Source organism: Balaenoptera acutorostrata, chromosome 10 (assembly GCF_949987535.1).
Source record: "Balaenoptera acutorostrata chromosome 10, mBalAcu1.1, whole genome shotgun sequence".
Lineage (NCBI taxonomy): Eukaryota > Metazoa > Chordata > Mammalia > Artiodactyla > Balaenopteridae > Balaenoptera > Balaenoptera acutorostrata.
The window spans coordinates 84,190,242-84,211,130 of NC_080073.1; the positions used below are offsets into that span (position 1 = coordinate 84,190,242).

Consider the following 20,889-nt stretch of genomic DNA (forward strand, 5'->3'; position numbering starts at 1 on the left):
TACCCAGCTAGACTTCCTGCCCTATGCTCCTGAAGCCAAAGGCAGATGCCTGGAAGACCTACAGACTGAAGGAGCAGTTTATACATTCAAAAAAACCACTAGTGCCAGTGCCAGTGAAATTGGAAAGGATCTTGAGGGCAGTGGAGGGAGGGAAGAGGGCTCCTGCCCCTTAGAAAGCACAGCTTACTCTCAATCGTTTCCACTTACCAAAATGCAGTGCTGGACACACAGTAAGTAGGTGATCCTCACTAACTCCTGGTCTTAGGTACCGGAGGAAACCTGTCAACAGCATCCCCTGCCCCCGAAAAAATATCCCCTGTAGTGTTTCACATGCTTTCCTCACATCCCTCCCTTAGACCTCTGTCTCTCCTTTGCTCTGTTTGACATCCTGTGTTCACTTCTGCTTCATAGTTAATAACCACTCGTTCCTGAGGTTAAGTAGAGGATGAATAAATCCTGAGATGGGGAGAGGGCAGACTAAGTCAGGAGAGAATGAGGGTTCTCTCCTCTCCCAGACCCCCTCCTCCCCGCCCCCCATCAGGCTGGACAGGGAACCAACCAGGCCTCCAGTTTGAAGGAAATGGCTGAAATTTCCTCTCAGATTAGTTTCACAAGGGTCTTCAGGCTCAAATGAGGAGTGTTTAAAAGGTAGATGCCCAGGCCCACTCCAGACCTCGATCAATCACTGAAGGTGAGCCCCAGGAACACACAACTTTTTTTTTTTAGCCACGCCGTGCAGCTTGTGGGATGTTAGTTCCCTGACCAGGGTACAAACCTGGGCCCCTGACAGTGAGAGCATGGAGTCCTGACTACTGGACCGCCAGGGAATTCCAAGGAACATGCATTTTTAACCGTTTCTTACACATCAACAGAGATTATCATCAAATTAACACAGGACACATAGATCACTTCAGTGGATCCTTTGTTCCATATTACGTTTTACCAACCAAAGCATCTTGCCACAAAGAACCACAGTCAAGGCACAAAGGTAAGAGGAGAGTCTGGACAAAGTCCTGTTGAGGTGGTAGGAGGAGCTGAAATGCCCTCAATGAACTGCAGTTTCTTGTCCTAATCTTCTGTGAACCCCTGATTACCCAAGTAGCAGATAATCCAGTCATTTTAGTTTGGTTTGGCATGCATTGCTTTACCTTTTTTGACAACATATGTACCCTACAGGTTATTTATTTTGGCCTAACATTAAAATGATTTACATTCTCTGATATGAGAAATGGCAAAAGGTGAAGGATGGCAACAAACAAAATCCGGCTCTTGTGAACACTAGTTCCAGGCCAGATGCACACAGGCCAAAGGAAGTTGCCTATCTGGCCCTTCCCTATACATACCACCCTCTTCTACCCTGTCCCCAGGGTGAGGAAGACTCCGTTTTCTTTTTCCCTGTCTGGCTTGGACACCTTAGCCAGGTAACAAGGCTGACAACTTGGGAGTAGCTACTTAGTAGCATTCTTTAAGGCCAGGGCTTTGGATAAGAATACTTTTCTCTTTCCTCTAATACCTGACTCTCTCCTTTCCAAGTTCCCTTGGGAAAGCAGTGAAAGGGTAGATGTGTCTTGCATCTTGCCTCTCCAGATGAGCAAGGTAACAGCTCTTGGAGATGAGCAACTACAAGGAGGTGGGCGATGAGACATCTCTGCTGAAGGCTAAGGCAGGGACCTGGGTTCTCTTTCTTCCAACCCCCTCCTCCCCACATTCCTACCTCTGGCCAATCCTACTCATAATGGCAACCAAAGAAACCCTTCTCCCCTTCATTAGTCTTTAGGAATCTGTTCATTTAGCCCCCTTTCCTGACCTTCTTTCTAACCTTCTTGATGCCCAATCTCTGCCCTGAAAATAACTCCTCAACTTCTACACCCACGAGAGCAACTGTCATTCATCTTTATTTCAATTTAGAGGTACAAAGACCCCTGTGATCTTCCTTAAAAAACAAGACTATTTTGGGTCAAAAAACCCCCTAAAAGGATGTACAGGGGTTTCTGTTTCCTCCTCTGGTTTGAGCAAGTCAGACCCTCCGACAGACTTGTTGTTTCTGGAAAAGCCTCTCCTTCCTTCCAACCCATCCTTGTGCAATAGAAAACCTGATGGACTTCAGAGGAGACTACCCCCTGGGAACCAGCTCTCCACCCTAACAGTGAGGAGGGAGACACTGCAGTGCTCTCGTCCCAGCCCAGTCCTAACTACTCCTCCCCATAAACCATCCTAGAAACCAAGGTGTTCTCCCAGATGGTTCAGGACTGGAACCAGGCAGACACGAAGACGTTCCAGCAGGTCACAGGAAGGAAGGCCCGTAGCTCTTGACCCTGCCTCACCCTGATTATTCCCATGTCCCTACCTGTCACTCCCAATCTGTTGGGGGCCTGATGGTAAGTGGTGCAGCATTCTTCCGACCAGCCCGGATGCCTGGGTAGAAGAGGGGCCAAAGTTTCTCAGTAAAAGTATCAGTGAAGGTGTAGATATGAGAGCGGTCTGTGACGTTGTAAAAAGACAGTGTACCGGCCTCATAGTCTAGGAATATGCCTACCCGCTTGGGTTTCACCTTGATGTGCAAAGGGGTAAAAGGTGTGGTGGTGGCTGCATACTTGTCCCCGTTCCACAGCCGCACCCGCCAGTAGCCAGTCTCAGGGAGTGGGGTCAGTTCGCCCTTTCGGCTCACAGAGTCCCGGCACACGCCCACTGCCCAGTGGGTCTTGTCGCCCACCTCCACCTCCCAGTAGTGTCGACCTGAGGTGAAACCCTCAGTAGCCAGGACACAAGGGTAGAAGGTGAAACGCTGTGGTGTATCAGGGAGATCCCGGAGTCTTGTCTCCACGAACTTGACGCTCTTACGATCTTCCGACAGGACTAGGTTAGGATGAGCAGTCTCAGGGTCCAGGGTCACATCCGCTGGCGGGAGAAGCCAGAGTGGGGAGCTAGATGAGGACGGGAATAGCTAAACGCCCCTGCCTCACTCTTCCAGCCTGCCTTTGCAGAGCCTGCTCCCTGAAAGCCCCCAGAACCCCGTGGTTTGCTTAACTTTCTCAATCCTCGGTGTCACCTAAGGGAGAGGAGGGGAGGGAACAATGGCTTCACTTCTCATCCTGGCCCTAAAATAAACAGGTAATGATCTCTTGACTCTGCAAGGGCTGGTGGTTTAGGCTCCTGACTAGTCCTCCCTCCATCCTCCCTGACATCATCATCCATCTCACTGTGTGGAGAAGCACAAGGCACAGTCCAACGGTCAGAAAAAATAAAAATGTTAAGAAGGGTACAGAGCAAGATAACCTTATAGTCTAGCGATAGGGTGACCATGTGTCTGTTTTCCTGGAACAGTCTGGCTTATGACTATTTTCCAAGTAAGTATTAATAAGACTCCCTTTCACTCTCAAGAGGGGACCAGTTTCAGCAAATTATTTAACCTCTCTGGGTCCCTATTTAGAAAAGTATGGGACTAAGAGTAGATGACACTTGAAGCTTCTCACTTTGAGTTCTGTGACTCAGAGTGAGACTGAAAACCAGGTAAAGGAGTGGGTGTGGATATGGACATGAAAAGTGACAGAGGGGATAATTGAAGTCCAGATAAAGTAGGACCTAAAGACTCTCTTCTCTCTGTTAATTCCCTCTGCTAGTTTCCTTTTGGGAACAACTCACCAATTAGCTGTTTAAGGATTTTCCTTAGTGCAAAGTACTGTCGGGGGAAATTGCTGAAGTTCTTTTCCAGCTCTATGGATACTGAAGTCACCTCCATGGTCTTCACCTTCTCACATCTAGGAGGGATGGGAAGATAGGGGAAGAAAGGGCAGGGTCAGGGGAAGCTCCAGCTTAGTGAGTATTCAGATGTTGTCATCTCTAGGGAGAAACTAAAATTCTCCATCCTCACACTTTCTCCTCCCTCAAGACAAGTACTTGCTTATTGCTTTCTTTTGCCTATCTATGGAAAGCCATATGGTCCCCTAGACAAACCCTTATCTTAATAATCAGTCTTAGAACTTTTTGGAGGTACTGTTATATTTCATGCAAATAGATAACCACCTCCCCCCACTGCCCCCAACCAGTTCCTCCTTCCATCTTGTTTGGACACAATTCCACCCATAGGCCCAGGTAGAATCTGGTTCTATTTCATTATCTTTGTATCTAGGAAGTCCTGATCTCAAAGGGGAAAAGGTAAGGGACTAGTACTCCCAGTGATTTGCTCTCTAACTGGCTTCATGGATGCAATAAACCTTCTCCCTTTTTCTACCCAGATACTGCATGACTTTCCCATCCTTATTCCCCCAACTCCTTATTGTAGCCCTACTCTTTAAGCCAAGACCTAACTCACTCAAAGAGATACAAGAATCACTTACTTTTCCAGGGTACTTTTGACATCCTAGAGGAAGGAGAAAAGAAAGCAATATTGGTCCTGGTAGTCAAGGGTCCTAAAGGCAAAAGGTTCCCCTCCTCCCAAAAGTTCTAGATCTATTAAATAGGCATAAGGCAAACTATGGGTCACAGTGCAAGGGGACGAGCTCCAGAGGGATCTGAGTACATCTCTCCCAACCTAACCCCCACTTTCAACTCTCAGTCATCATGAAGCTTGGTAATTGATATCACTTCCAAATAGTTTCTTGGGTGCTTGTCTTTGTTCCTCAAGAACACTGGGACTCAATGCCAGGGACAGGGATTGTGTCTGCTCTTTACTCTGTCCCCCAAGTACCAACCACACACCTGTCTCCTTGAGGATCAGTACAGATAGTTCCAGACTGCTGGCATAGGAACGAATCACACTCTCCCGTTGTGGTTTGGTATCCCTTGCCTAGTATTGGTTAATAAATATTAGTAACTGTGTGCCAATCCTGATTTGTGAATACTTGGGGTCCAGAAGACAAAGAAGACAAATCTCTGCCCCCCAAGGATTTCCCAGTTTAATGTGGAAGGCAGAACACACATACATGAAAGGACACGAGAGTAAATACCAAGCAATGTATAACATGCAGATAAATGTACAACGAAGCCTCACTGATTCAAATGCTGGTAATGTGATCTCTAAGGTAAGAAATATGTTTCCTACAGCCTTGCTAACACCATTCATTTGCTTAAGAAAACAGATTATTTCAAACATTTAAGAGGCACCATTTACATATCAAAAGCAATATATTACTTATACATTATTTCAAGTGTCCTTCAAACTATGATTCTATTCTTTCTGTGCACTAGGTAAATCAAGTTCCAGGACTTAAAAGTAACGGTTACTGCATTTACACAATTTTTAATGCATAGTTTTTTCACTGATTCAGACTAGACTGCCCTCCTCTCAAAAGAGTGAATTTTTTCTTTGGTACAAGTTAAGCACATAATTGTTGACAAGACATAAGAACACAGAAATGATCAGAAGGGGATGGGAGAAATCAGAGAAGGCTTTCTGTAGAGAAAGATCCTTTGAGCATGTCTGGAAGAATGAATTGGATTTAGAGAGGCAGAGCGGAGGAGTGAGCATTGCAGGCTGACAGAATGGCCTGTGCAAAGCTAGACTGCGCTTGGCCTGAGGGGCTATGCAGGGGCAAAGGTCGAACCTTAAGCATCTCGAAGCCCGACTGTAAGCACTTGCCCTCCACCTCAGCAGCCAAGTGGGCCAGGTCCCGGCGCTTGTCTCCAAGGTGAGCAGCATTTTCTCGGAGGCGCTGTAGAATGTCCTGTTCCTCCTCCTCTAGTCGTGAAAGTAACACCTGCTGCTCTTCATCCAGCCGCCGATGAAGCTCTTCAAATTCCTTTAGGATCTGCTGTCGACGACTCTCCACTAGTCTCTGAGAACAGAGGGTGGGTATTATGTTTAACAGGGCCAGTGGGGCATAAAGTGCCTTTCCCCACCCACCATGTGCATGAATTCACACAGACTTCCAGCGTCATTGGAAAGAGCTTAACAGGACACGCATGTTTCTCTCCATTGGAATTTCCTTTTGTAAAGAATGGCTCCATCCCTAACTAATAAGAACCTACTGTATAGCACAGGGAATTCTACTCAGTGCTCTGTAGTGACCTAAATGGGAAGGAAATCCAAAAAAGAGGGGAATATATATATATATATACGTATAGCTGATTCACTTTGCTGTACAGTAGAAATGAACAAAATAGTCTACACTACACTCCAATAAAAATTTAAAAAAAAGAAAAGAAAAGAATGGCTCCATCCTCATTGTCACCCCTACTGATGATGGGATGAAGACCATTGGGGAGATAAGAAAATAAACCAATGTTAAAAAAATTTATCTTCTTTATTAAATTAGCTTCTAAAAAAGCTACACTTTTATATTTTAGTAAAAATATTCAAGACATAAGAACCCAATAATATGACATGTACTATTACAGATATCAGAGATACCTCTGCTATGGCCTACTCTCAAGTTCTAGTTAATGCAATCTGTCAAGAAAAGGAAAGTACAAATACTGGAAAGTCAGAGATTGTTATCATTTGTACATTGCAAGACATTTACTTGATAAAAATCAGAGAAGCAACTGGAAAAATATCAGAATCAACAAGATTTTAGAAATGGGTTGTTACAAAATATAAATGTAGATTTCAGGGCTGAACCTGTTAAACAGCTTCAAGTCACTTCACAGACTGACAGTTCACACCCCAGGAACAGGTTATAGAAGTTTGTGAGTAAATTATTTGCTTGAAATTTGAAACATGCTTTCTTTCAGTTAAACCTCTAACATTTCTGAAATTGGATAACATATGACTCAAACTCCAGCCATAACCCATTCTGAGAGTTATCAGCAGACATATCCTCCCTTTTGCACCTCAACTGCAACAAGAAGTGATCTCCCCAAAGGATTCCCTAAGCATCACGTGTCTGATGGGGAGGAATCAGCCCAAGAGGAAAGCAAAGTTAGAAGCAGAGACTGGGACTCTGGAAGGAGGAAGTAGATAGGGCCTGGAAGGCAGGGTTGAGGGTGAATAGAGAGTGGGGCTGCAAAGCCAGGTGGGCCTTACAAGCCTTGTGTTTCTGGATTTCAAGCTAGTTTCCAGCAGAGGCGGACTAGCTCCAGTTCTAGAGCTGCTTGCTGCTTCCCATTTCACTGCTGCCTCCTCAGGAGCATATTGGAACAAAATCTATTCTCACAACATTTACCATTAAGTAAAACACCACCTTTTTTCCTGTGTGTCTGTGTGTTTAGGGGTGATGTATGGGTAGAATTTAGGTTCGTAACTGTGGTAAAAAGAAAGCAAAGGGCTCTCTTATAATCACATAATCCCTTCTCTTTTTTTCCTTCTATTTTGTAGGGCAGTGGTTCTTAATCAGGGTGTTACCTCCCTCTAGGGATGTTTTGGAAACAGGGGGCATTTCTGTTTGCCATGATTCGGGGAGCTCCTGGGAAGGATGCTAACACTCCTCCAATGTGTGAAGACAACCCAGTAAGATGAACTGCACCATTTTCTAATGTTCTGCTGGATATTAAAAAAATGGGAGTCCTGGACTTGAATGCCACTTTATATACAAACACAGAGTAATTCTTATATGGTTTTACTATACCTGAATTTTTCAGGAATGGCTGAAAACTCATTAAGACTGTATTTTGTTTTTCTTAGAACTTTACTGTAAGTTATTTATCATTTTGAAAAATTATGGCACCAACAGCTAAACTGCTAGTGGCATTTGAGTCAACATTGCTACACAATTCCGTCAGTCTGAATTTGTATTTGTTGCGTTGTTGATATAGGTGCAAGGATAAAACTACACTGTAGTGTCTTTCAGGGTAGTCATGCCTAAATGTTTACATACCAGATTTTATTATAAATTACTTCTATGTTATATTATATTATACTATATTTGGGCATGATAGCCTGTTTTAAAAATTATGTGGATAGATCATTTTATCCATAATTTTCATTTCAGCATGATTAATTACAAATTATTTCTAAAAGGGGCATTGGGTCTGGAGGTGGGGATGAGGGAGAGAATTCAAAAGGTCACTGAAGGAATGCTGGTGGTTGGTGAGTTTCCGAGACCACTGAAATGATAATTTACATTTTAAAAAAAAAACACACCACAGTTCTGTTCAAGCACTTAGCAGGTTTTTAAAATTTTTATTCCCCTCTCCATCCTTTACCTTTAAGAAGGTGATCAACAGGAAGAGGAAAGCTAATGACTGGGAATAAGCTTCATTTTCACATATTTTAAGTTCTTCAGGAGCCCTCCAAAAGGACAAATAACTTTTTTTTTTAACGTTCACCTTTGCAATCAAAATTAGTTCAAATTTTAAAAAAATTCAAATGTTTGTTTGTTAAAATGTATAAAGGACTAAGGTAATAATACTTGCTTCCTGTTGAAATGTCATTGTTAAAAAAAAAAAAATTAGTGTTTCTATGGATTTCAAACCTGTGTTTAATTTCTGGTGATCCCTAAATCTCAACTCCAAAAACTCATTATTTCTTTTGGAAGCCTTTAATGACATCAAGTTTCTCTGCTGTCTTCTTAGGAATTTGCAACTGTGCTTTTTGTGCCATGTCATTTATGTTTTCTCTACTTGACTGTAAGCTCAAGGAGGGCAGGGACTGTGCTTTTGCTCATCATTGTTCCCCAGTGTCAAAGACAGGGTTTGGCCTATACTGGAAGCTTAGTAAATATTTACTGATTTCTGCAGAATTAGTATCTCTGATTTTGCACATACTGGCTATATAATCTTGGACTAGACACTTATCCAAGTTCTGTTTCCTACTTTGTAAACTGGGGATAACAATACTTACCTTACAGGGTATCTAAGTTCACTCTTGTCAAATATGACTTCCTGGACTCCCTTCTCCTTGTCTAGTACCTCCTCTATGTCCCACTTGGGCCAAGTATAGCCTGAACTCTTAGAACTTAATACTGGGCAGAACCCTAAGACCTAATACAATCTTCTAAGTTTGGAATGTCATGGACACCTAATGAATTAATGCACAGGATTCAATAAATACTAGGTATTATTACCACTATAATTAATACATGTTTCACTGTCCAACAGAAGAAATAAGGCAGATACCAAAATACCATGCTACAAATATGGTAATGCTATGGAAGAGATGTGAAACTGTATGAACATTAAGAAAGCTAATTTCTAAAGGGTCAGGAAAGGCTACATAGGAAGTGGTTTTCATCTTAGGATGGACAGGATCCTATAGGTAGAGGATGAGGAGGGTAAGAACATTCTAGGAACCATTATCATCTAGCATACTTGAGCTTACTTGAATTAAGAGAATGTGGTCCTAATGTCGCTGGGGGGTTCTTCTGGGCGCTGTTGGGCAGCTCCTTCATTCTTCCTCCCCAGTGCACCTTCCACATTCTCCTTTCCTCAATCCCTCTAAGGATCTCTCAGCAGAGAGCCTCCTTCCCTGCTCTACAAAGAAAAGGAGGCCAAGGGGCATGAACTCCCTCAACTCGCCAGATATAAGATGTTCTGTCCTTCACCTCTTACATCCTTCTCCTCAATTCTTAATCCATGACAATTTAAGTACAATGTTTAATCACAGTCAAGCTTAATAAAATATCATTGTTTTTGAGAGAACAGCATTTTTCTAATAAACCAGAACTGGTGGATTAAATAATGTGTGGTTACTGTTCAGTTAATTGCCTGCAGAGCAGCCCAAATGGGATTGCCTGCCTTTACCTTGAGCTCCCCAGGCTTCTTCTCCTCAGAGGACTTGCAGCGGGTGATCTCCTGCAGCTTCCGCTCCAGGGGCTCCAGGCACTTCTGCAGTTTTTCCTGAGGGGTGAGAAGTGGGAGAATGGCATTTGGAGTTGGCTAGTACATCCTACGTTCAGAGGCTAACCTATTTTTTTTTTAATTAATTAATTAATTTTTATTTTTGGCTGTGTTGGGTCTTCGTTTCTGTGCAAGGGCTCTCTCTAGTTGCGGTGAGCAGGGGCCACTCTTCATTGTGGTGCACGGGCCTCTCACTATCGCGGCCTCTCTTGTTGCAGAGCACAGGCTCCAGACACGCAGGCTCCGTAGTTGTGGCTCACGGGCCTAGTTGCTCCGCGGCATGTGGGATCTTCCCAGACCAGGGCTCGAACCCACGTCCCCTGCATTGGCAGGCAGACTCTCAACCACTGCGCCACCAGGGAAGCCCTAACCTATTTGTTTTAAACCATTTGTTTGCTTCCTATCCATCTCACTGCCTCTTGATCCAACTCCCTTCCTGGCCTGTCATTTGAGGTGTCAGCTTCCTACAGGTCCCTCCTCCTGCCACCAGCCTGTCTCCATCACCTTCCTTGCTCTGAAACCTTCCTTTCACTGAATCTCACTGTTCCACTGTCACCAACTCTCTGTCCTTCCCCAGCCCTATTAATTTTCTAACTAAAGGAAATGCTTGTTACTGTCAAAGTGACCTCCTGTACCCTGATATCTTTCTTTAAACTTGTTTTCCTATCCAATTCTAACCACTTGCAAATATAATAAAATCCTGATTACTTATTCTTCAAACTACCATAAAGTCTTATTTCCAAGATTTTATTAACATTATTAACATTTATTAATTAGGCAAAGTACCTGATAAAGTGCTAAGACATTAAAATCTCTAGTTCCTATTACTCAAACATTTACCCTGTGTCCCAGTAGTAAGTTAAACCAGATGCCGTATTATCCTTTATTGGGGGAAGATGCAAACAGACTGGTTCAGCTTAGCCTGGTGGGGATCATTCTAAAGTGAGGTTACCTGTTCCCAATACCAGTGGGTAAACAAGGGGTGTGCTGAGCAGGGGGACAGAATGAAGAAACCAGGCCATTTTTCAGTTCTTAAGTTTGATCTTCTCCACATGGTTTCATTCATTTATGAAAAATATGATACATTCCAAGACCACACATACTCAAATGTGTTATAAAAGTCAGACAGAAGTTTTGGGGGTACTCCTTACTGCTTTTCTTCATGCCTGAGGATAATTGATCAGACATACTGTGTGCCCCGGTGTACATAGCTCTGAAGGGACTATAGAGTGAGGATCAGATACCGTCTTGCCCTCAGGAACTTACAATCCTCTACCCAGGGAGTCTCCCATCCTCTGTGCTCCTCCCTCTTGCCCTGCATTGGCATCATGTGTCTGGTTCCCTACCTTGTACTCCTGTGTGGCATCGTCCAGTGGCACGACGGTGTGGGCCCGGTGGGTGTGGGAAATTGCACATATCAAACACACAGCCTCCTGGTCCTCATAGCAGAAGAGGCTGAGGGCTTCATGGTGCTGGGGGCAGAGGCTCTCATCTCGGATCTTCCGCTTGACGGCCTGGAGCTGCTTGGCAATTTCCACCATGCTGCCCAGCTGTCGATTAGGCCGGAGACTGCGGTAGCGGGACGTCTTTCGACATACAGGACAAGGGAAGTCCCTCTCTAGGTCCTCCCACCAGCGAGTGATGCAAGCTTTGCAGAAGTTGTGCCCACACTCAATGATGACAGGCTCCTTCAGATACTCCAGGCACACAGAGCAACTTGCCTCCACCTGTAAGTTCTCCAGAGCTGCAGCTGTGGAGGCTGCAGAGGCCCCGGCCTCTAACAGGCTTGTCTCTGCCATTATTTAACTTGAGGTTAGGATGAGAGAAAAGAAAAAAAAAAATGTTAGTTGGAGGTTTAGTTTTTTTTGCATCCCTGGCCTGACAGTTACCCCCATGTTAAATCCTAAGCCCAGATTTAGCCCCATCATGGTATTTTACATCTTCTCTTCCACTACATCAACCTCTTTTGTTTCTCCATTTCCAAAACTTTATTTATTTATTTATTTATTTATGGCTGTGCTGGGTCTTCGTTTCTGTGCGAGGGCTTTCTCTAGTTGTGGCAAGTGGGGGCCACTCTTCATCGCGGTGCGCGGGCCTCTCGCTATCGCGGCCTCTCTTGTTGCGGAGCACAGGCTCCAGACGCGCAGGCTCAGTAATTGTGGCTCACGGGCCTAGTTGCTCCGCGGCATGTGGGATCTTCCCAGACCAGGGCTTGAACCCGTGTCACCTGCATTGGCAGGCAGATTCTCAACCACTGCGCCACCAGGGAAGCCCTCCATTTCCAAAACTTTTGACTCCCAGCCATCAATTTTTTTTTTTCTCTTCAGCAAAATGACACACAACCCTCAATCTTGTCTTTTACCACTGCTTTCTCTTGCTAGAAACAGAGGCTTCCTTCAACTCTAGCTGAGTACTTCTCCTGATCCAGGTTCATTCCACTTGTATCTTAGAACCAAGAGTTTCAGACCAATGTATTCCTAGTGTGACATCTTCTTCTAATAGATGAGAAAAGAGTATGGGAAAGCGAAGAGTGCCACAAAAGTCAAAGCATTAATTAAGATTTCTTAAATTAAGTGTATTTTAAAGTTTAATATTACAGAAGAGTTTTACTACAATAGCCCATTGGAGCCTAAGCTTGATTCTCTGCCACTGTTCTCTCAGTCTTTCAAAGGGTGATAAATAGAATGAGTTAGGCAAGGGTGACAACCTCTTCTTTTCAGAAAGTTTGAAATTACTCTTCCTTTTATCAGGCTAGCCTAGAGGAAGTGTGCCCTTTTTTTGGAATGAAATGATTTATACAACAACTCATTTCTATTTGTGTGCATTTGGACATCTGGAACTGCTGAAAAGTGATAAATTCACGGCAACTAAAGTCTATTACTGAGCCCAGGGCAATAATTTTTTGAAGAGAGAGCTGACAAGTCTATTTTAAGTATTCAGCAGTGACTGGAGTCTTTTGAAATAGTTATCGATAACTAATTCCTTGGATGTACTGTACCTCCAACTAATAGGTTCTGGAGTGGTTGGGAATTAAGAGAGAGAAAAGTAAAGAGGCAATCAAAAACTTCTAATGAAGCCTCAAAAGAATTGGAAATGCATCTAAGAGATTTATAAAGCAGAAGGCTGGTCCTCTGTTCCATCCTTAATACATCACCACTTTTATCCATGAAATAGCTGACTTCTCTATCCCCTTAACCCCCTCCCTAAGGGACCCAACAGAAGGAAATTTAGTAAGTCTATGTATTGAGAGAGAAGTGGCCATATAATGAGTTGGGTTAACAATGATTATTCCTGTATATGTTGACGGCACACATGAAAAGTATTTAATTTGGAGTAGGAACTGATAACCTATTTGGATCTTAATTTCCTCTCTCAACCAGGAGAGAAGTTCAGTCAGACGATTTTTCTCTACCTACGGGAATCCAACTTTGACGAGTAACCCTTCCCTTTCCCTAATCTTCTAGAAATTAGGTGGTTTCCTCACCTGGGGTGAGTTGAACTGTTTGCAGAGTTAGGGAGCAGGATGGATCTAGACTAGCAAAGAAGTAGAGTGAAAGAGAGATGGGGAAAGGTTAGGGAGGTATGGGGAGAGGACTTGGAGCTACAGCACTAGTGAGGCCTTCAGTGTCTCTGGGTTGGTCATTTTTTCCCCTCTATTCCTCGTGTCTCAGTAGAAGGGCAAATTTCAAAGCCGTCCTCATTTTGTTTCTACCACTGTCGGGGGTCCCACCTTGCGACCCTTTCCTGAGCGTGGTCCACAACTCGGTCCCACCCCCGTCTCCATCTTCTCCCGCCAGATCTGGCGCAGGAGGACTGGAGTGGGGGGAGAGGAAACGTCGTTGTTGGCAGGGAGGGAGGGATGTGTGTCCAGATGAGGAGGAGGTGTGACGTGAAGGTGGGATGCCCGCCGCTATGACGCAGCCGAGAGCCGCGGTGACGGCGTAAGAGTTTCACCCGGGGAGGCGAGCGGCAGCGGGACGGGGGAACGGCGGGGTAGCCAAGCAACGCCGGACGCGCTGACGTCGCCGGGGCGGCAAAACGTCCGCCCGGGCCCGAGGCGGGCGGAGGCAGCTGTGGTTACGTGCGGGGGGCCGGTGACGCAGTCGCGGGGCGCTAGGACGCGGCGTGCGGAGCCGGTCAGCGGGGACAGGCCCCAAGGCCCCGGCGCGGCGGCGGGACAGCACCTACCTTCCCGGCTTCGGGTCCGGGAGTGCGGGGCGCAGAGCCGCCGGAGCGCTGCCTCCCTCCTTCCTCCTCCCCCCGCCCCCGCCCCGCAGCGCGACACACAATACTCGCCGGAAGCGGAAGCCGCGGTGAGAGGTTCGTGTCAGTGGAAGCCCGGGTATCGGCGGGCGGCCGCGGGAAGGCCTAGCGGCGCCTGCGGAACAAGGAGAAGGCGGGGGGCCGGAGGGGAAAACCAGCAGCAGGAGTTAAGGGCGAGAAGAGACCCGGAGGGGCAGGTGGCTGAAATGCGGTCGTCCAGGTGACCCGAGGAATACTCTGGAGAAAGAGGGCCGCGCATGCGCGTGGCGGAGCGCTGAAGCCCATTGCCCACACGGCGTCTACGGGCGCCGGGGCAGGCGGGACCGTCCCGCCCAGGGTGTGGACCCGGGCTCTGACCCGGCTCGGGCTGGTCCCGGTTGGGGCTGGGAGCCGCCGGGGGCGGGACGAGGGCGGGTTGCGGACTTTGAGCTACACTGCTCCTCTCTCCAGGCCAGTCCCGGGAGAAGGTGGCTCGCCGAGTCGGCGGCCAATTACGTGGTGGACCTGCGGGTCTCAGCTGGCACGTCACTTCCGACAAGTTGAGTTTAAGCCTTTTAACATTGAAGGATTAGCTCAGTTTTCCCTGCCGTGGACTTCGGATGCTGGTCACCTTGTCCTTGCTAGGCGAGCTTTACGGAAATAATCTACCTCCTCCGATGGAGTGGAAGCCCCGAAAGAGCTGGTACTGTGACTCTGCTGCTCACCTTTGTGTCCTCAGCTCCTCGCTCGGTGCCCGACCGCAGCGAGCGCGCCGTGAGCACCCGTTCTGGGTGCGAGCCAATCCCGTCTTTTTCCAGTTTTGTGGCTTTGGCTTGAGTTTCTCCTCAAGAGCAGATGGTGGTTGTGCGGAGACTCCGGACTCCTGCGTTATAGCCTCCTTACTTTCCTCTCCTGTAGCTGGAAGCTTCGCAGCCCTGTGACTTTGGAGGACGAGAGCGAGATGATGAGGCTGGGGAAGAGTCGGCGGACAGAGGTGTGATGAGACTGGGAGGAGGTGCTGAGTTGAGTTGATGGAGCTGGGGAGGAGTGGATGCTGGGTAAAGGGGTGATGGGACTGGGGAGAAGTTGGGGCTGGGGAAAGGTGTGCTGCGGCTGGGCAGGAGTTAGTGCTAAGAGTGGACACTGCTGGTAGGAAACGCAGCTCGCCCCGCCTTCTCTCTGCCAACACTTGGCATACAGAATGCTAACCGAAAGAAATGAGCACATTTTGGTGTACCCTTCCAGGTGAAATGGCCCAATGGCCCAACTTGTTCCTGTGTAAGTTGTGATGCTGTTTACAAACACTGTGCAGTATTTAACCTCTCATCCTGGGAGCCAGGAACTATTTATTTGCAGAAAATATCTCATGTGGGAGGTATAAAGATTTAGGGTCAGGCATGCTAAATACAGCTGGTCTGCTTTTTCTTCACTGTTCTTTGCTTTTTGTTCACTTTTTTTCAGTAGCAGTGATTTGAAGAGGATTAAACTTGATAAAATTACATTTATTAACTTCTTTTCCCCTCATTGTTATTTGACCATTGGGAATTTTAGCAGCAGTACTTTTTCTAGTTCATGGACTGCCTCAGTTCTAAGGTAGGGTAGTTTGAAAGCCACAAACTGAGGGGTCAGCCTCTTTATCCTTACTTTATAGGGAGCGTGGTGAGGTTTGGTTCTGGCTATGATTTGTAACTTTTAAGGTGTTGGCTAGCACTTCATTCTGGCTTTCTGTTTGTAGGTGGCCAGGGGTGGTAATATTAAGCAAATTTCCAGGAGGAAGTGCATTTCTGAGGAATATGAAGAATGTGTTGGCCTGGAGACTAATAGATTATTAAGATGACTTTATGCTCAGTATGGAAGGAAAGGGGGGAGAATGTCTAGGTAAAACTATAAAATTATGAAGGGCATGTACTATGTCATAGAACAGGGTTTGGCAAACCTTTCCTGTAAGGAGCCAAATAGGACATATGTTTGGCTTTGTTGCCCATACTCAGTTCTGTCTTTGTAGTATGAAAATAGCGTTAGACTATACTAAATGAGTGAGCGTTGCTGAAATTTGAATTTCATATAAATTCTTCACTTGCCTTGAAATTTTATTCTCCTTTTGATTTTACCCCCAATCATTTAAAAATGTAAACACATTTCTTAGCTTATGGGCTGTACAAACACAGGTAGCAGACCATAGTTCGCTGACCCCTGACATAGAACAGTAATGAAGTACCCAATATTTTTCAAGACAGAATGCCTGGGAAAGTGGGTGAACACAATGCTATGATCTCTTATTTCCATCTGTCTATATGATAACACACAAAATAATAATAAAGGAAATTTGAAATATTAACACAAATTTGTTATGACCTGTGAAACTTGGTCGGCTGAGATTTATGAATATACTAAGATACAAGTACATTCTTTAAACAAGGAAAGGTATTCGTTATCTAAAATTAAAAGGGATTTCAGTTCAGGAGAGGTGGAATAACACTGAATTGTGATGTTGATTTATATCAACACGGGATTTCCAACATAGGAATATGCAAAAATGAATAATAGTAATATGAATGATAATTTAAAAAAATTAAATATACACTTTAATATTGTTTTTATATCAGTAAAAGATATATCTGATATATCTTTTATATCAGAAGATATCTTGGAACCACTGAGTCATATAGAGGAAAAGGATGTATTAGCAGTGCAGGTAGAAAACTGGTTGAGGTCAGATATGAGATACGGTAGGTTGGGGAGGGAGAGGGTTCAACTGTCCAGACTTCCGAAATGCTTCCTCAGAAAAAGGCAAAGCATCTAATTTTCCCCCACCATTTTTTTAAATTATAAAAAATTTAAACTGCAGAAAGACAGTCGTCAGTCTTTTTATACTTTATCCTGTGCTTTTTATGCTTTACACACTGTGCTTTTAATACTTTATACTGGCTGTCTTTTATCTTCCCAATTCAGTAACATTGGAACTACCTTGTTCTTTTTCAAGTCTATATCACTGCTTCATTGTGTAGACGTATAATTTATTCAGCCATTTTGTTTAGAGAAGACATTTAGGGTTTTCCAAGTCTTATTAAATAAAGGCTGTAGTGAACATTCTTGTACATATATCTTTTTCCCTCAGTTTTATTGTGATATAACTGACGTATAACACTGTGTTAGTTTAGGGTGTACAACGTAATGATTTGATATATTTGCCCCGATGTCTTTTTTTTTTTTTAACTTCTCAATAAGGAATGCGTCTTTTATTTTTTTTTGAATTTTTGAAATTTATTTTATTTTTTTAAACAGCAGGTTCTTATTAGTTATCCATTTTATACATATTAGTGTATACATATCAATCCCAATCTCCCAGTTCATCCCACCACCACCACCCCGCACCCCGCCACTCTCCCTCCTTGGTGTCCATACCTTTGTTCTCTACATCTGTGTCCCTATTTCTGCCCTGCAAACTGGTTCATCTGTACCATTTTTCTAGGTTCCACATATATGCATTAATATGCGGTATTTGTTTTTCTCTTTCTGACTGACTTACTTCATTCTGTATGACAGTCTCTACATCCGTCTACTTCTCTACAAATGACCCAATTTCATTCCTTTTAATGGCTGAGTAATATTCCATTGTATATATGTACCACATCTTCTTTATCCATGCAACTGTAGATGGGCATTTAGGTTGCTTCCATGACGTGACTATTGTAAATAGTGCTGCAATGAACATTGGGGTGCATGTGTCTTTTTGAGTTATGGTTTTCTGTGAGTATATGCCCAGTAGTGGGATTGCTGGGTCATATGGTAGTTCTATTTTTAGTTTTTTAAGGAACCTCCATACTGTTCTCCATAGTGGCTGTATCAATTTACGTTCCCACCAACAGTGCAAGGGGATTCCCTTTTCTCCACACCCTCTCCAGCATTTGTTGTATGTAGATTTTCTGAAGATGCCCATTCTAACTGGTGTGAGGTGATACCTCACTGTAGTTTTGACTTGCATTTCTCTAATAATTAGTGATGTTGAGCAGCTTTTCATGTGCTTCTTGGCCATCTGTATGTCTTCTTTGGAGAAATGTCCATTTAGGTCTTCTGCCCATTTTTTGATTGGGTTGTTTGGGCTTTTTTTACATTGAGCTGCATGAGCTGTTTATATATTTTGGAGATTAATCCTTTGTCCGTTGATTCGTTTACAAATATTTTCTCCCATTCTGAGGGTTGTCTTTTCATCTTGTTTGTGCTTTCCTTTGCTTTGCAAAAGCTTTTAAGTTTCATTAGGTCCCATTTGTTTATTTTTGGTTTTATTTCCATTACTCTAGGAGGTGGATCAAAAAGATCTTGCTGTGATTTATGTCAAAGAGTCTTCTTCCTATGTTTTCCTCTAAGAGTTTTATAGTGTCCGGTCTTACATTTAGGTCTCTACTCCATTTTGAGTTTATTTTTGTGTATGGTGTTAGGGAGTGTTCTAATTTCATTCTTTTACCTGTAGCTGTCCAGTTTTCCCAGCACCACTTATTGAAGAGACTGTCTTTTCTCCATTATATATCCTTGCCTCCTTTGTCGTAGATTAGTTGACTACAGGTGCGCGGGTTTATCTCTGGGCTTTCTATCCTGTTCCATTGATCTATATTTCTGTTTTTGTGCCAGTACTATATTGTCTTCTTTTTCTTTTTCATTTTATTTTTATTTATTTATTATTTTTGGCTTCGTTGGGTCTTCATTGCTGCACGCAGGCTTTCTCTAGTTGTGGCGAGCGGAGGCTACTCTTCGTTGTGGTGCATGGGATTCTCATTGCAGTGGCTTCTCTTGTTGTGGAGCATGGGCTCTAGGTGTGCGGGCTTCAGTAGTTGTGGCTCACTGGCTCTAGAGCACAGGCTCAGTAGTTGTGGCGCACAGGCTTAGTTGCTCCACGGTATGTGGGGTCTTCCCGGACCAGACCTCGAACCCGTGTCCCCTGCATTGGCAGGCGGATTCTTAACCACTGCACCACCAGGGAAGCCCTGTCATATTGTCTTGATTACTGTAGCTTTGTAGTATACTCTGAAGTCAGGGAGTCTGATTCGTCCAGCTCCGTTTTTTTCCCTCAAGACTGCTTTGGCTGTTCGGGGTCTTTTGTGTCTCCATACAAATTTTAAGATTTTTAAATTTTAGTTCTGTAAAAAATGCCATTGGTAATTTGATAGGGATTGCATTGAATCTGTAGATTGCTTTGAGTAGTATAGTCATTTTCACGATATTGATTCTTCCAATCCAAGAACATGGTATATCTCTCCATCTGTTTGTATCATCTTTAATGTCTTTCATCAGTGTCCTATAGTTTTCTTCATACAGGTCTTTTGTCTCCGTAGGTAGGTTTATTCCTAGGTATTTTATTCTTTTTGTTGCAATGGTAAATGGGAGTGTTTCCTTAATTTCTCTTTCAGAATTTTGATCATTTGTGTATAGGAATACAGTAGATTTCTGTGCATTAATTTTGTATCCTGCAACTTTACCAAATTCATTGATTAGCTCTAGTAGTTTTCTGGTGGCATTAGGATTCTCTATGTATAGTATCATGTCATCTGCAAACAGTGACAGTTTTACTTTTTCTTTTCCAATGTGTATTCCTTTTATTTCTATTTCTTCTCTGATTGCTGTGGCTAGGACTTCCAAAATATGTTGAATAATAGTGGCGAGAGTGGACATCCTCATCTTGTTCCTGATCTTAGAGGAAATGCTTTCAGTTTTTCACTATTGATAATGATGTTTGCTAAGGGTTTATCATATATGGCCTTTATTACGTTGAGGTAGGTTCCCTGTATGCCCACTTTCTGGAGAGTTTTTATCATAAATGGGTGTTGTGTTGAATTTTGTCAAAAGCTTTTTCTGCATCTATTGAGATGGTCATATGGTTTTTATTCTTCAATTTGTTAATATGGTGTATCACATTGATTGATTTGCGTATATTGAAGAATCCTTGCATCCCTGGGATAAATCCCACTTGATCATGGTGTATGATCCTTTTAATGTGCTGTTGGATTCTGTTTGCTAGTATTTTGTTGAGGAGTTTTGCATCTATATTCATCAGTGATATTGGTCTGTAATTTTCTTTTTTTGTAGTACCTTTGTCTGGTTTTGGTATCAGGGTGATGGTGGCCTCATAGAATGAGTTTGGGAGTCTTCCTTCCTCTGCAATTTTTTGGAAGAGTTTGAGAAGGAAGGGTGTTAGCTCTTCTCTAAATGTTTGATAGAATTCACATATGAAACCATCTGGTCCTGGACTTTTGTTTGTTGGTAGATTTTTAATCACAGTTTCAATTTCCTTACTTCTGATTGGTCTGTTCATATTTTCTATTTCTTCCTGGTTCAGTCTTGGAAGGTTATACGTTTCTAAGAATTTGTCCATTTCTTCCTGGTTGTCCATTTTATTGGCATAGAGTTGCTTGTAGTAGTCTCTTAGGATGCTTTGTATTTCTGTGGTGTCTGTTGTAACTTCTTCTTTTTCTTGTCTAATTTTATTGATTTGAGTCCTCTCCCTCCTTTTCTTGATGAGTCTGGCTAATGGTTTATCAATTTTGTTTATCTTCTCAAAGAACCAGTTTTATTGATCTTTGCTGTTGTTTTCTTTGTTTCTATTTCATTTATTTCTGCTCTGATCTTTATGATTTCTTTCCTTCTGCTAACTTTGGGTTTTGTTTGTTCTTCTTTCTCTAGTTCTTTCAGGTGTAGGAACCTAAGATTGTTTATTTGAGATTTTTCTTGTTTCTTGAGGTAGGATTGTATTGCTATAAAGTTCCCTCTTAGAACTGCTTTTGCTGCATCCCATAGGTTTTGGATCATCATGTTTTCGTTGTCATTTGTCTCTAGGTATTTTTTGATTTCCTCTTTGATTTCTTCAGTGATCTCTTGGTTATTTAGTAACATATTGTTTAGCCTCCATGTGCTTGTGTTTTTTATGTTTTTTTCACTGTA

The 20,889-nt window shown here is 43.6% G+C and overlaps 2 protein-coding genes across 4 annotated transcripts in view; one reads left to right on the forward strand and one right to left on the reverse strand.

Moving 5' to 3' along the window:
• Positions 1-905: 905 nt before the first annotated feature.
• On the reverse strand, positions 906-14,500 carry TRIM39 (tripartite motif containing 39). Of its 3 annotated transcripts, none has more exons than XM_007194030.2 (7): positions 13,445-14,500; positions 11,061-11,520; positions 9,619-9,714; positions 5,544-5,774; positions 4,338-4,360; positions 3,643-3,758; positions 906-2,898 (listed from the first exon to the last, which is right to left on the reverse strand). In XM_007194030.2, exons 2-7 carry the CDS (start codon positions 11,511-11,513, stop codon positions 2,351-2,353), a joined length of 1,467 nt encoding a protein of 488 aa, XP_007194092.1. In that variant the 5' UTR covers positions 11,514-11,520; positions 13,445-14,500; the 3' UTR covers positions 906-2,350. The 3 variants fall into 3 exon arrangements, with proteins under 3 accessions (XP_007194092.1, XP_007194090.1, XP_007194091.1); XM_007194028.3 differs by having other exon boundaries at positions 13,903-14,499; XM_007194029.3 differs by lacking the exon at positions 13,445-14,500 and adding an exon at positions 13,199-13,435.
• A 151-nt stretch (positions 14,501-14,651) lies between these two features.
• Positions 14,652-20,889, forward strand: part of LOC103007834 (H-2 class I histocompatibility antigen, Q10 alpha chain) — a 40,952-nt gene continuing 34,714 nt past the window's right edge. Inside the window, 2 exon segments of the mRNA XM_057554379.1 lie at positions 14,652-14,659; positions 14,875-14,950. The gene's annotated coding sequence lies outside the window, so the exon portion shown is untranslated.

Excerpts from the sequence above, each read along its gene's own strand:
- TRIM39 (XM_007194030.2), bottom strand. The coding sequence starts at position 11,513 with ATGGCAGAGACAAGCCTGTTAGAGGCCGGGGCCTCTGCAGCCTCCACA. Across the intron at positions 5,775-9,618 it reads AGAAGCCTGGGGAGCTCAAG|AGACTAGTGGAGAGTCGTCG; the intron begins GTAAAGGCAGGC and ends CTCTGTTCTCAG. Across the intron at positions 3,759-4,337 it reads GTCAAAAGTACCCTGGAAAA|ATGTGAGAAGGTGAAGACCA; the intron begins GTAAGTGATTCT and ends CATCCCTCCTAG.